Below are 13167 nucleotides of genomic sequence, written 5' to 3' on the forward strand. Positions count from 1 at the left end.
CTTCTCTCTGCTGGCTCCCTGCTGCTCTCCAGTGCGACCAAGACCAGTGCATTCAGAGCACCAAATTCGTTTTGCAGGCCGCGGCCACGCCCCTGCTGCAGAGCGAGCCCAGCCTCACCAGCGACGAGCTGCACCTGCCCGGGAAGCCGGGCCTGGGCACACCCTGCGCCAGCCTGACGCTCGGGCAGCCCACGCCGCCCTCCTCCATGCCCAACCTCACTGCCGAGGCCACGCTCACAGACATCCTGCCCCTGAAAGAGGAGCACGTGGGCCACCAGTTCCTGACACCAGAGGAAGCGCCCTCACCGCCCCGGATGCTGGCGGGCAGCCCCCTGGCCCACAGCCGCACCATGCACGTCCTGGGTCTGGCCAGCCAGGACTCTCTGCATGAGGACTCCGTGCGCGGCCTGGTGAAGCTCAGCTCCGTGTGACCACAGCCCTGGGGGCTGCAGACGGCAGGAGCTTTCCCATGACCCAGCTCCACGGTGGCGAGGACAACTCCAGTCCTGGGGCACAGAGACCACTGGCAGAGTAAACGGACCCCCTCCCGTGGCAGAGGAGGGCAGGGCTTCAGGGCCCAACTACAGCTTGGCTTTAGTTGAATTTTCTTCCCCAGCCTGACTGCCTTGGTAACAGCAAAAATACAAGAAGTAACTATTTGCAGGCATTTGGAATTTGAGGGGGGTGGGCCTGGGAAGAGAGGAGGCTCTGGGGCCGCAGAGTCTGGGGGGAAAGGGCGATGTTCTGCTGCCTGCTTGCCGCTCTCCTGATGGACGCATGGAAGGTCGAGGACACTTGCGGCCAGACTGAAATTGCACTTACGTGTTATGCTACTAATATCTGAAATAGACATGCCATTCCATTTGTTAATGAAAAAAAAAAAAACCTTAAGGGGAAAAAAAAAAGACCAGCTCTGGATTTGCATGCCACGCTACGTCCGTTTGCAGCGGTGTTGGTATTCAAACGGAAGTGCCGCTTGCTTGCTTGCTTGCTTCTAATTTGGTGAGTCTTCAAGTGCTGTTTTATGGGAAGACGTGCGACACACCAAGACTGATGGGACGATCGGCTTCTTCGGCTTCTTCAGCTCCATTATCCAGGGGCCGGTGGCGCCCCGGGCTGCAGAGGGTCGCTGGGGTTTTAGCCTATCCGGTATCAGTTAACCTTCTGTTTAGTAGTTAGATGAGGTATTGTGTTGTACCACGCCTGCCACAGCCTCCACCTCCTTGTGTGACCAAACCTCCTGTGGACAGCCAATAAAATGATGTCCTCTGTTCTTTCGGATCCGCGTACAGTTATCCTTAACAGCTTCCGTGACAACGCAGCCATCTGGATGGCCTGTGGAGAGTTTGCTTATATTGAAGTATTCCCTAGCAAGGAATGGTCTCACAAGAGCCAAAAGTAAAATATTTGAATTGGGGTGGTTTTGGGTTTGGTTTGGTTTTGTTTTTTACAGGATGATTTCTCAGGTAAGAGGGTAGCTTTTCTACAGACTTTGCCCCACATTCACAGATTGCCACACAGTGGTTAGTCGATGGCGGGGAGAGGGTGTGCAGGGACGAGGGCCACTGTGGGGCCATCTATGTGTGTTCATGTATCCCCAGGGGTCAGAAAGGGCCACCTGCGGTCCTACTAAGATACCAAAAAAGGAGGAGGAGAAACCGGCTTAAAGTTTGGGCCCAGATCATGCAGATTGTCATTCTTAGCCAGACACTAGTCAGAATGGAATTAACAAAATTACCCCTTCATTCACTTCATTTATCATCCAGAAGGGAGCTGGCCTAGCATCTGGGGAGTAAGTCACTCTGGGAGCAGATGCAGGGGCTCAGCAGGCCCTGTCCTTCCTTCTATCCAGATGATAAATTCAAGTTCAGAATCACAATGGTGCCCCTCACAACCATAGGAAACACAAGATTGTTGATCAGTGGTACAAGATGCCCCAGTGACTTAAATTTATGGAAAAAAGCTATTTCTCCTGAGAAAGAGTTGCCATTGTGTATAAAAGAAAAGGAAAGGAGAAAAGAAAAAGAAAAGCACAACCTAAAGTCTTATTTGGAATAAAGCCAATTCTTTGTCGGTGGAAAAATAATTTGTGCTGAAAATAACCACAGAATCCTTGCGTGGTGGTATCTTTGAACCATCTTTATTTCTCGTACTGTATATACGAATAGAGAACAGGAAAGGTAAATTGTATGTAGCCTTTGAGAATGTTCTGGACCCCCTAACTACTTGTACTTGGAACTTATAAGGGGGAGAGCGGTCTTCCTTACACAGCCGCACACACACGCGCGCGCACGCTCATGGTCATCAACACATAGGAATTCTCTGCACGCACTGCCTGCGAGCAAAAAGTGACAGCCCCACAATGTGCCTTCTGTAAAGACCCAAACCCTCTGCTTTTTGCCTCCTTCTTCCTTCCATCTGCTGCCCAGAGACCCTGGGAGACTGTTGGCCCCAGTGAAAAACAAGGATGGGTCAGTCCTCACTCCTGTACCTGTGTGGCTCAATCCATTCCCAGTTGCTTCATCTGAAGGATGAAGACAATGGGCTTTAGAGTCTTTCCATTTTTTTTAACTTTGTGTCATTTTAATTTTATGCATAATTCACGTTGACTTTTCTTTCGTCACATTTTATTTAAATTCTAGTTAGTTGACATGCAGGCAACATTGGTTTCAGGAGTAGAATTCAGTGGTTCATCACTTACACACAATACCCAGTGCTCCTAACAACATGTGCCCTCCTTAATACCCATCACCCATGTAGTCTTTCCATTCCCAACATCGTCTAATTCAGTGGTTGCTGATTTCACATGACTACTCCTTCTTTCCACCTCCTTATGAAAAAATCCAAAAAGTAAGGATCTTTTATTTTTCTTTAATAATCAGTATTTACATAATACTTATTACCAACCTTCCACTCCACCCTCATCCCTGTCCCATGGACATCATTTATCAAAAAGAGGACTGGGAATTTCAGGGAAACAAATCAAGGCTATTCAAGGCTGGTCAGGGTTCAAGAGGGAGATTAACTTGAATCGGCCAATTTGCTAAGACCATTTACTTCTTAAAACCACAAACCAGAGAGCTACTCACAACCCTTCCCTCTGTGGCTTAGAAAAGAATGGAGAGTCTGTAGAATGAACGACTGTGCTCCCAGGAGCCCCCTTCTTCCCCTGGGGTGTACGCATGATCTCAGGAAAATGACTTCTGGTGATGGGTCTACAGTTCCCATTAACTGATAAATATATATTTTTTTAAATGTTGAGTGGTTCTATCTAGCTGTGGCTGAGTAGACCTTGATCTTTCTAAATTCCGTCAGTATGTTATGAGTTGATTGCATGCTGGCTATAAAAATAAGATAAATATTTTACCATGCTATTAAAGTTTGGAACATTATCAAACATAGACACACACATACACACTCATCTTGTTGTTTAAAAATTCATCTGCTCTCATTCTCCCAGGAGTGCTCTGGGGCCTGCTGGCCTCCCAGGCACTCGGAGGCTGAATTTAGCTGGAATGTCCTGGTCCTCAGGAAGGATGTTGGATGGAGCTGATAGCCTGTATCTGAAAGAGCAGGATGACATGTCATTCTGTGCCTGGGGAGAATCGGCCAGGCATTTCTGCTTATTCCATTTCATCTGTAATTATTTGAGCCTGTGAGAATAATGCCATAACCCCACCCTGTGCCAGCAAAATGCCAGATCCCTGTTCTGGTCCACAGTAGCAGAGAGAGAGTCTTTCAGAGCTCAGCGCCGCCCCTCCCCCCCACCAGTGTATACTGTGGTCTTCCCCTGTTGTGTCTAGGATTACTGACTGGGGTTCAAAACAAGAAGCAAACCCTGTTTCATGAGCCAGGCTCCTACTGGACCTGAATGGGTTTTTGAAAGCCCCCTAAGCTTTTATGCCTTAGGCCTGGGCCTTCCTGTCTGATTCAGCCACAAGAAAAATGAATTTTCTAAAATTGGCAGTAAGTGTCCCTGGCACTGGGGCTTGCAAAGGCATCTGCAGGGCAATTCTGGAACTTGAGCTACTCGGGGACCGCCGTCAGAGGGTGCAGGGGCTTGTGGAGGGTGCCAGCTGACGGGTTCCTCTGCAGGTCTCAGAGCCTCCCTGCTTCCCCAGGAGGGGAGCCATGACTTGGATACCCCCTTCCTGAGCTCAGCCCACAAATCATCCCCTTTACCAGAAACCCAGTGCCCTTCCACCTTGGCTTGTGGTTTTGAGTCAGCTAGAAGGTATCAGGAGTTTGCGTTCATTGTTTAAGGAAAGTGTCCAGGGTTGGTTGTCCTTTCATTCATCCACGTGAATACTGTTGAGCCCATTTGGTTCTTGATCGTGTAAAAGAAGAGAATAAAGGGAACAAATGTCAAATATGCTTTTCTGATTAATGCCTTAAACTGTTCTGAAGCTGAGCCTCAATGAAATCGATGTTTACATTTTTAATTAAGCACCTGTTGAGTTGTGGGAGTCTAGCATATTCTTGTCCAAATGAGAGAGCCTTTCAAATGAATTCTTCTTCCCATGGTCCCCTCTGCCTGCCCTGGAGATCTGTGTGTGGCGTTGTATGCTGTTTTCCATGTTACCTGGAAAAAAATCCACCTCTCAGTTCCCTTGAAATGCGCCCCCCGCCTCGTTTCTGTCTTCTATGAATAAGTTACCATTGAAATATTAAATAAGCTGAAGTGCCGTTTTCTTTCAAATAAATGTCAAAGATGCTGACAGTTTTTTGTAACTCAGTAAATCTTCTGTCTAGTTGCCCATTGTACAGTCCTGACAGTATAGCCAAGATGGATTTTCAGATAAGTGGTTAGTACATTGATCTAGCCATTGAAAATAATCGGGAGGCTGAAGATTAGATAGTTTCTGGAGCAATGGAATTTGCAGCTGCCACAAAACTAGATAAATGGCCTTAACTGGAATTGTTTTTTAAATCTCACAAACCCCAGGAATTATATACAGAATGGATTGGAAAGCAGATGAGCATTTGTGCAATCTGAAGTATTCTATCAATTGTTGACTTTCTAAAAGATACTTGGTGATGCTGATGAAGACACGAATGAACAACTCTCTATTTGCCCTAGATATCTTAAGATGGATAGTTAAACCAAGAAACCATATGGCATATCCAAGGAGACATGTTTTCTGAGTTCTACATGAATGGAGATGGTGTTAGCCTGTAGTTAAAAAGAAAGAAAGAAGAAAAGATTGAAGCCTTGCTTACCATTTGCCCAGGGTGTTCTGTGTTGGTATTTCACAAGAGCCAAACGTTTTGGTGTGAAGGGGGAAGAAAAGGTATGTTAAACTCTTAGTGGATTCAAAACCGTCAGTCTGAACAATGGTGAACACATATAACACATAACATTGCATGTTTCTGAGATAATTAATGCTTATTTAAGTGCCTTTCATGTTTTAATCAATGTCTTCAGAATTGCTCTTGAGATGAATTAAGAGAGTATTTTCCTCCTTCAATAAAAACTCTAATGGCGTCAAATGTAAACCTCAGTCTTTATGAGATAGATATTGTCAAGGTCAACAAGGTGTAGAGAAGAATCAGACCAATTTGCATTCAGTGAGTTTGCACTATGTAGACACTCATAAGGAGAACAATGAATTTTCTGGTCACAGTGTCTAGAGTGCTGTCTACGCTCTGATTCTCAACTTTTTTCAATTTACAGATGATGTCACAGCAGTGTAGAACTTTAAACCCCTAATGCACTTGTTCTGTGTTCCACCTTCTAACGTACATGCACACCAGCCTTCAGCCTTGCTGGATGAGATTTATGTTTGGCTACCAGTAACGAAGTCCCCAAATAACGATGGCTTAGACAAAGAGATGTCTTTTCTGTCATGCAAAGTAAGTCCAGAGGTAGGCAATCCAGGGTCCTGGAGTGGCCCCATAATGTCATCAATCTCATGACCTCTTTCTCTCTTTCTGTTCCACCATCCTTAGCACTGGCTTTCATCCTCAGGGTCACTTCATGGTTACAAGATAGCTGCTGCATCTCCAGACATCAAAGCCATATTCCACGAAGGAAAGAAAGAGAAAGGGGATGAACCAAATGCATACATGATGCTTAAGACAGCTCACTTCAAAGAGTCTTTCCAGAAATGTCATCCTGATTTCTCCATGGCTAATGTTGAGTCACATGACCACTCCTAACTACAAAAGAGGCTGGAACATAGTGTTTTAGCTGGGCACGTTGTTACCCCAAATCATATTGGGGTTCTGTTAGTAAGAAAGGACAAAATGAGTATTTACTAGATAATCGCAATAGATAACTTCACCTCCTCCTTGTTGAAAAGGAGACCCTCCAACTTGAGCTCATCCATTCTCCTCTTCACCTGATAAGCTTTGTTTTCATCCACTTTTCTCTCCCTTTAAAGATAGTTCCTACTTACTGAATTAGACTTGACCCAGGCTCTTCCATGATTTCTAGGATCCAGCTGCTTCTCTCCTCCATCTTCTATTTCTTTCTTTCCTTGGCTGATTTTTCTAGGTTATCAAACTTTTCTTCTATCAAAACAAAAACAAAAAGATCCTCATCCTTGCCCTTCATCCCCAGCATTCCCTCACAGCACACTCATGAGATGGACCCTCCAAGGTCCAATGGCCCAATCCAGTGGCGTTGGTCTACCTTTTCTTTAACATCTCAGAAGCGTCTGGTGTCTTGGCGCTGCATTGATGGGCTGTGTTGGCAGAGAAGGCAAGCTGTTGCTGGATGGCCTCTAAGGCTCCTTCTCATGCAAGCCCTCTGTGTGTTGCCACCATGCTCCCCCCCTGTGGTTCAGTGACACCTCCAGGTGTTGTTCCAGGTGACACCTCCTTGCATTCTGCTTCCTCCTCACGCCTCTGCTTCCTCCTCACACCCTGAAGTGAGGACACATGGCAAGGCTTGGTCCTCTGCCCTTCTCTCTCCTTGCTCTCCTCCCCTCCGGAGACTTTGCCACTCCGCCCCTTCTCCTCTCACCTCCATGGAGGACTCCAGCCTCTCTGTCTCCCATGTCACCTCCCTTCCAGGTGCCAACCCACAACGAACCAGCTGACTGGGGAAAGAAAGAGCTTCAGACAGGATTCTGGCTCTGGCTTGCCTAACACTAGCTTTCTGACCCTTGGGCAGTGGATGGAGCCTCTGAGCCTAGTTTCCTTCCTGGTCTCTGAGGTGCCATGCCTCATCATCACCCCAAACTCAGAATGCCTAAAATTGAATTCCACATCTTTTCCCCCAAGCCAGCCCTTATTTTAGTTGCTGCTTCCCTAGCTGGGTCCCAGGCTGAAAATTCCAGAGTGGTTCTTGACACTTCATTACTCTCCATATCCAGTCAGGTGTCCAGTCCTGTCTACTGTCGCTTTATAATATCCATCAAATCTGTCCTTCTTTTCTACTTGATTGCTATTTCATTATTTTCCCCAGGATGTTATGATGGCTGCCAAGAGGTCTCCTCCCAAACCCTTTGCTATGCCCGTCCATCCCCTGTGACCAGACAAATTGATCACCCCCAGCCATGCTACATACATGTCGGTTCCCAGGCACGAGACTGTCAAAGGCTTTTCCTTGCCCATATGCTGCCTGGGCCAACATCAGAGCCTCTATATTCTGGCCCCATCTAGGATTTCCATGCTCCTGTCCCTGTCTTCCTGTGCTTCCCTCTCTGCCCGCCTGGTCTCATCTTCTGCAGGACCCACACACTTCCCACCTCCCCATCTGCACTCTGCTCTTCCTGACTCTCCCCTGAGTCCCTCCTTCCTTTCAAGCCCTTGCTCAAGGACCAACACCTCCATGAGATCCCTGACAGCCTGAGGGATTCCCTTCCTCTGAATCCTTAAATTGGTCTGTCAGGTATGTTCTTAAGTTGAGGTATAATTCACATACCGTAAACTCACCTTTTAAAATGTACAGTTCGGGGTGCCTGGGTGGCTCAGTTGGTTAAGCATCTGAGTTTGGCTCAGGTCATGATCTCATGGTTCGTGGGTTCGAGCCCCGCATCAGGTTCTGTGCTGACAGCCAGCTCAGAGCCTGGAGCCTGCTTCAGATCCTGTATCTCCCTCTCTCTCTGACCCTCCCTGCTCATGCTGTCTCTCTCTCTCTCTCTCAGAAATAAATAAAACATTTAAAAAATAAATGTGCAGTTCAGTGGTTTTGAATATATTCACAAGACTGTACCATCACTGCCACATCCAGAACATTTCCGTCATGCACTTGATACTCTTTCTAGAGAGCCAGTTATTTTCACGTGAATGTACTCTCTCCCCACAAACCATGGGGACAGAACAGGCAGGACAGCTCACTCAGGCACAGGACACTCAAATGCTCAGGAAGGCAGGGGTTCAGGCGAGGAGGATACAGTGACAGTAGTTCAAGAAACAAAGACCCAAACTCCCTAAGGGGACCGCCATCCTGGGACCTAACAACCTCAGGAAGAGCCAATCCCCATCTCCTCTTTTACCCCCTTTTGTGTCCATTGTAAGGAAATGAAGTTATTGAGATGCACGGAGCTGGGGCAATTCAACTCTGCTCCCAAGGTCCAAGAGAAAGTCTGGGCTCCCTCCCCAAGCCCACCTGAGGGGTCTCCTTGATTTCTTACGGTGTGTTTTCTAATTTGAGATAAAATTGGGGTATAACTCAATCAACTCCTATAATTCCAGTAGAAAAAAGTTAACTTTTTAAGTATGTAATTTGTAATCCATAGTAAGACAATTTAGATGATTTGGGGATTGCATGCTTTAAAACTTTTCATTTAGGGGCACCTGGGTGGCTCAGTTGGTTAAGCATCTGACTCTTGATTTCAGCTCACGTCATGATCTCACAGTTCATGAGATTGAGCTCCATGATGGGCTCCATGCTGGGTGTGGAGCCTGCTTAAGATTCTCTTTCTCTCCCTCTGCCCCTTTCCTACTCATGCTCATATGCGCACATTCTCTCTCTCTCAAAAAAAAAATTTTGTTTAATAAAAATCTATTAACCAGTTCCATTAACAAGCATTTTTGGCCACATGACCCAGGGTTAGTCACTGAATAATGTGTATCACTTTCCATATCATAGAAAGTATACACCATATATTCATCTGTTATAATAATTACCTCTGGGTAATAGCCCTTTATTTAGTAAAAGAAGCCTTGAAATAAAACATAAATATTTATATGCTAAGTATTTTGCTAAAATCACATTTTTGCTTAGAAACAGAAACACGGGCAAGTCAATCAAATGAGTGGGCAAACAGTACTATCTTCTCCATTTGACAGAGCAGGAAACATTAAATGACTTATACAGGGCCACACAGAAAATGAGGGTCAAGATATCACCTAGGGCTCTAACTCTCATCTACTAGAATTTGAATGCTAGAAGGGCAGACCCACTCACCTGAGCTCACTGCTGCCAGCACCTAGCACAGCAACGTGCACATCACAGGGCTGATGCAAACATCAGTACACAGGCTCCGAATAAGCATTAGCCGAGCTGATGAATTTGACGAGATGCCAAATGATAAAGGGGCTGTAGCTACCTTTTGTATCACAAACAAGGCTAACTGTAATGAAGAACTGAGAAATAAATGAGTATATGGCATATACTTTCATATGAAGGTACACTCAAATACATTATAGACTATTATATGTTTGTACCTACTACTTTTCATATAGTAATACATTTTGTATGATTTTTACTAATAGATTATATTCCATCACTTGGCTTGGAATTTGGAATATATTTTCTCATGGAAACAAACATCTTAAATGGTATTTAGAGCCTAGGTCCATCCACAAAATAATCCATAAGTTATCTGAAATAATACTAATGACAGCCCTAGGATCTAAATACCCCAAACTTCTCTAAGTTCTGAGTCCTGAGCCTGGTTCTCTGACTCTTGGAGCCCTGGGACCCCTAGAGAGTAGACTCCCCACTTGCTGCTATTTCTACCTCACTTCCAAATAGCAAATCCATCTTAAGAGACTAATGAAACTCAGATTTCATTAAAACCTCTATGAGGAACAGACAAAACAACTAAAAGAAATCCTCACATTCTGTATTTCCAGAGATTCAGGTAAATAGGTTTTTTTTTTTGCCTATTAAAAATCCATTTAAGGTATCTCTTGAAAAATGACCTTTTCCTTTTTCTTTAGAGCCTTCAGGAATTTCAGCTGAGATGATTTTCTGGCAGAAATTCTAGATGATTCCACAGCTGAATCCACCTTTACCAAACATGGACAACTCACTCAGGCTTGAGAATTTCTTTTTTTGTTAATATCCTAAATCAAAACATGCATTGTACTTTGAGGCGTGTCTAGCTGACGTTGACCCTCAAAAATATATATATTTATTATCTTGTAAAGCCTTTTAGAAAGGTTTCCTTGACACAGTCAACACTCTGGAAAGGTACAAAGGAGATGACACTATGCAAAGGTTCTTTTTTTTGAGAAATCTGGTCAGCAAACATCTGGTGGTGGGCACCTGTGTTGTCTGATTGACATCTAGCCTGAGTATTGAAGCTTAATTTGTTAGGCCAGTCTGGAAGTTGCACTAGAAACACAATTTCTTGGTATAATGAGAACAGATGGATTCAGAGGCCATCAAGGATTAGTCTAAACCCATTGTTCTCATGGACATATCAGACGGGGCTCTCCGTGTCCCTAAATAGTAGCTTCAGACCAGCTGTGTTGAGGCCGTAGGAAGGCCCTATGAACTGATGCTCTGTTATCTTACTTAGGGTGCCTTGCCCTCCACAGTCATCTTCCCAAGATCTGGATAAAAATCAACTCTGCAGTAAAATCTATCCAAGAGCATGATAGAAGGTAACTGAAAATGTGAATCTGAGGACCCCTTCGGGAAGCTCCTAACCACCTCGGATACGCCTTTAACACTGGTTTGGAGCTCTCCGCATGCCCCCTCCCCCACCTGTCTTATACAGCGTGCAAACTAGGGATGTCATTGTACAAACCCAGTCACCTCTGGAGGTATCTGCTTCCCTGTGACCTGGCACTTCCTCAGGACCGATGGACTCTGTACATTTTTGAGAAATCATGTGTGAACCTCCAGCCACTATAGCTGATCTACTTTTAAATTCTATATTATCAAAAGGAAGGGGCTGGCAAACACCTCCTTGTTGGTTCATTGTCAGGTGGGATCTGTCCTAAGAAGAAGCCCTAAACTCTTTTCTCAGCATCCTTCACCTGCCAGGAGGGAGGCTGAGCCCCTTAGAACAACAGAGCAGACCAGTGCTTTTTCTAAGGAAGGAGCAGATTCTTTCTTTCTTTCTTTCTTTCTTTCTCTCTCTCTCTCTCTCTTTCTTTCTTTCTTTCTTTCTTTCTTTCTTTCTTTCTCTCTCTCTCTCTCTCTCTCTCCCCCTCCCTCCCTCCCTCCCTCCTTCCCACTCTCCCTCCCTCCCCCCCCTCTTTCTTTCTTTCAATTCTATCAAGGCATCCACTGCTTTACTGAGTTGTCTAATCACAAATCAACCTGTCCTCAAGTTCCAGGTGAGCAGGACTTACAAGTTAGGTGTATCTCTGCCCCGTTCATTCCTAGAAGGACTTACAGCAAGATCAAAGGTGACCCATAGGATGGAAATAAGGTGTTTTCCTCTCAGTTCTTTGTGGTGCCAACCACCCTCCCCTCGTTGAGTCCATGGCCCATCCAAGGGGTCCTGGCACAGCTCAGAAGAAAGAAGTCAGTTCTCATTCTGGAGCGCCCACACCGACTTTTATGAGGCCAGACAGGAGACAATGACTTGAAGAGAAAAGACCAACTGAGTTTAGTTTAAACAAAGATTTGGAAAGATATATACTGGCCATTTTTTTTTCCACCACAGAAGGAAGAGTTGAGAATTGTGTGTGGGCTGAGCAAGACTGGAGCAGCGGAGGGCTCCTCCGACCCCTGCTTGGTGGGGCCTCGGTGAGGGAAATATGCTGCCCTCCGTGGCTTTTGAGGGAACCTGAGTTCAGAGAGGACTGGGGCCTCACTTCTTGGGTCAAGTCTAAGGAGACAGCATAAGGAAGTAGGGCTAAGGAGTCTGCGAACCGGCATAAACGTGGTCAGTGGAAATCACAGCAGGTGAGTAAAAGCAGAGAGGCAGAGAGAGCCCACCCCCCTCACTCCAAGGCCCCAGATGGGCAGGAAGGAGCCACTGGAAGTGCCCTGTGCCCGGGGTCAGGGGAGCATCTGTGCACAAATGAGGGTAAGGGGCCTCAGACCCGTTACTTCCATCCGTTGGTGAAATTTCATAATAGACCGGTTTTTGTAAGAAGACAGCACATTACTGCCACACCCCACGGCATTCTCTGGGCAAACACACAGATCTATAACGTTTACAATGTGAGCAGCACCCTAGGGTGGCAGTGACCCTGCCTGTGGCCGGATGGGGTGGCCACGAGCAGATGCAGCCCGACGCCATGAGGCTTGGCCTCTCCGCAGCTGATGTAGATGCTGAAGATGCCTTGAGAGGAGTCCCGTCTCTGCAGAGGCCACCGAGCAGAACCAGAGGCGTGTTCCCCAAGGACACTGTGACAAACACCACTCAGGTTCTAAAGAAGCCCCCAGATGCTGGGAGAGCGGGAATTCTGACTTGACCAGCGAAATCCCTACTTAAATGGAGTTTACCTGAACTAATTTGTGTTTCGCTGTGGAGGCACTGAGTTAGAAATTAAGTAGTTCTCAAAAATTCGCTTTTTTATAACCTGATTTGTGACTATGACATTTGTTCCTGTCACAAACAGGTACTTGGTCCCTGGCCGTGTGGCGTTTCTCACACACTGGTATGAGGGGCCAACACAGGCATGAAATCAGCTCCCCAACTCTCCCCACCTCTGGACCTTTCTAGGCATTGTGGCCTCTCCTGCACACACACACACACACGCACACACACACACATGCACATACACACACGCATACACACACGCACACACACAGGTCTCTCCTCACACAGAGGCTTCTCCTCAATCCATACCAGCCTCTCTCCCTCAGACACGCACGTGCCTCCTCCGTACACACACATACAGAGCTTTGTCCTCATACACACACGGACCCCTCAGCTGGCACCCCAAGAACTGCCTTCCCCAGGCGTCACCTGACTCCCTCTCTCAGCTCAAAGCACTATCTCTAAAACACCCACACCCTCCCTCAACCCCCAGCCCCTTCCCTTGCTTTTACATGTTTTCACAGCCGTTTTTGCTTCCCAGCAT

At 46.2% G+C, this 13167-nt stretch overlaps 1 protein-coding gene across 1 annotated transcript in view; it reads left to right on the forward strand.

The window, feature by feature from the left end:
• Positions 1 to 1274, forward strand: part of ZDHHC14 (zDHHC palmitoyltransferase 14) — a 120127-nt gene extending 118853 nt beyond the window's left edge. The window contains exon 9 of the mRNA XM_077755071.1: positions 33 to 1274. Within this exon, the coding sequence (XP_077611197.1) occupies positions 33 to 431 (399 nt within the window). The 3' untranslated portion in view covers positions 432 to 1274. The remainder of the gene's footprint in view (positions 1 to 32) is intronic.
• Positions 1275 to 13167: the final 11893 nt, after the last annotated feature.

Source organism: Crocuta crocuta, unplaced genomic scaffold (assembly GCF_008692635.1).
Source record: "Crocuta crocuta isolate KB4526 unplaced genomic scaffold, BGI_CrCroc_1.0 scaffold11, whole genome shotgun sequence".
In the NCBI taxonomy this organism is placed as follows: Eukaryota; Metazoa; Chordata; class Mammalia; order Carnivora; family Hyaenidae; genus Crocuta; species Crocuta crocuta.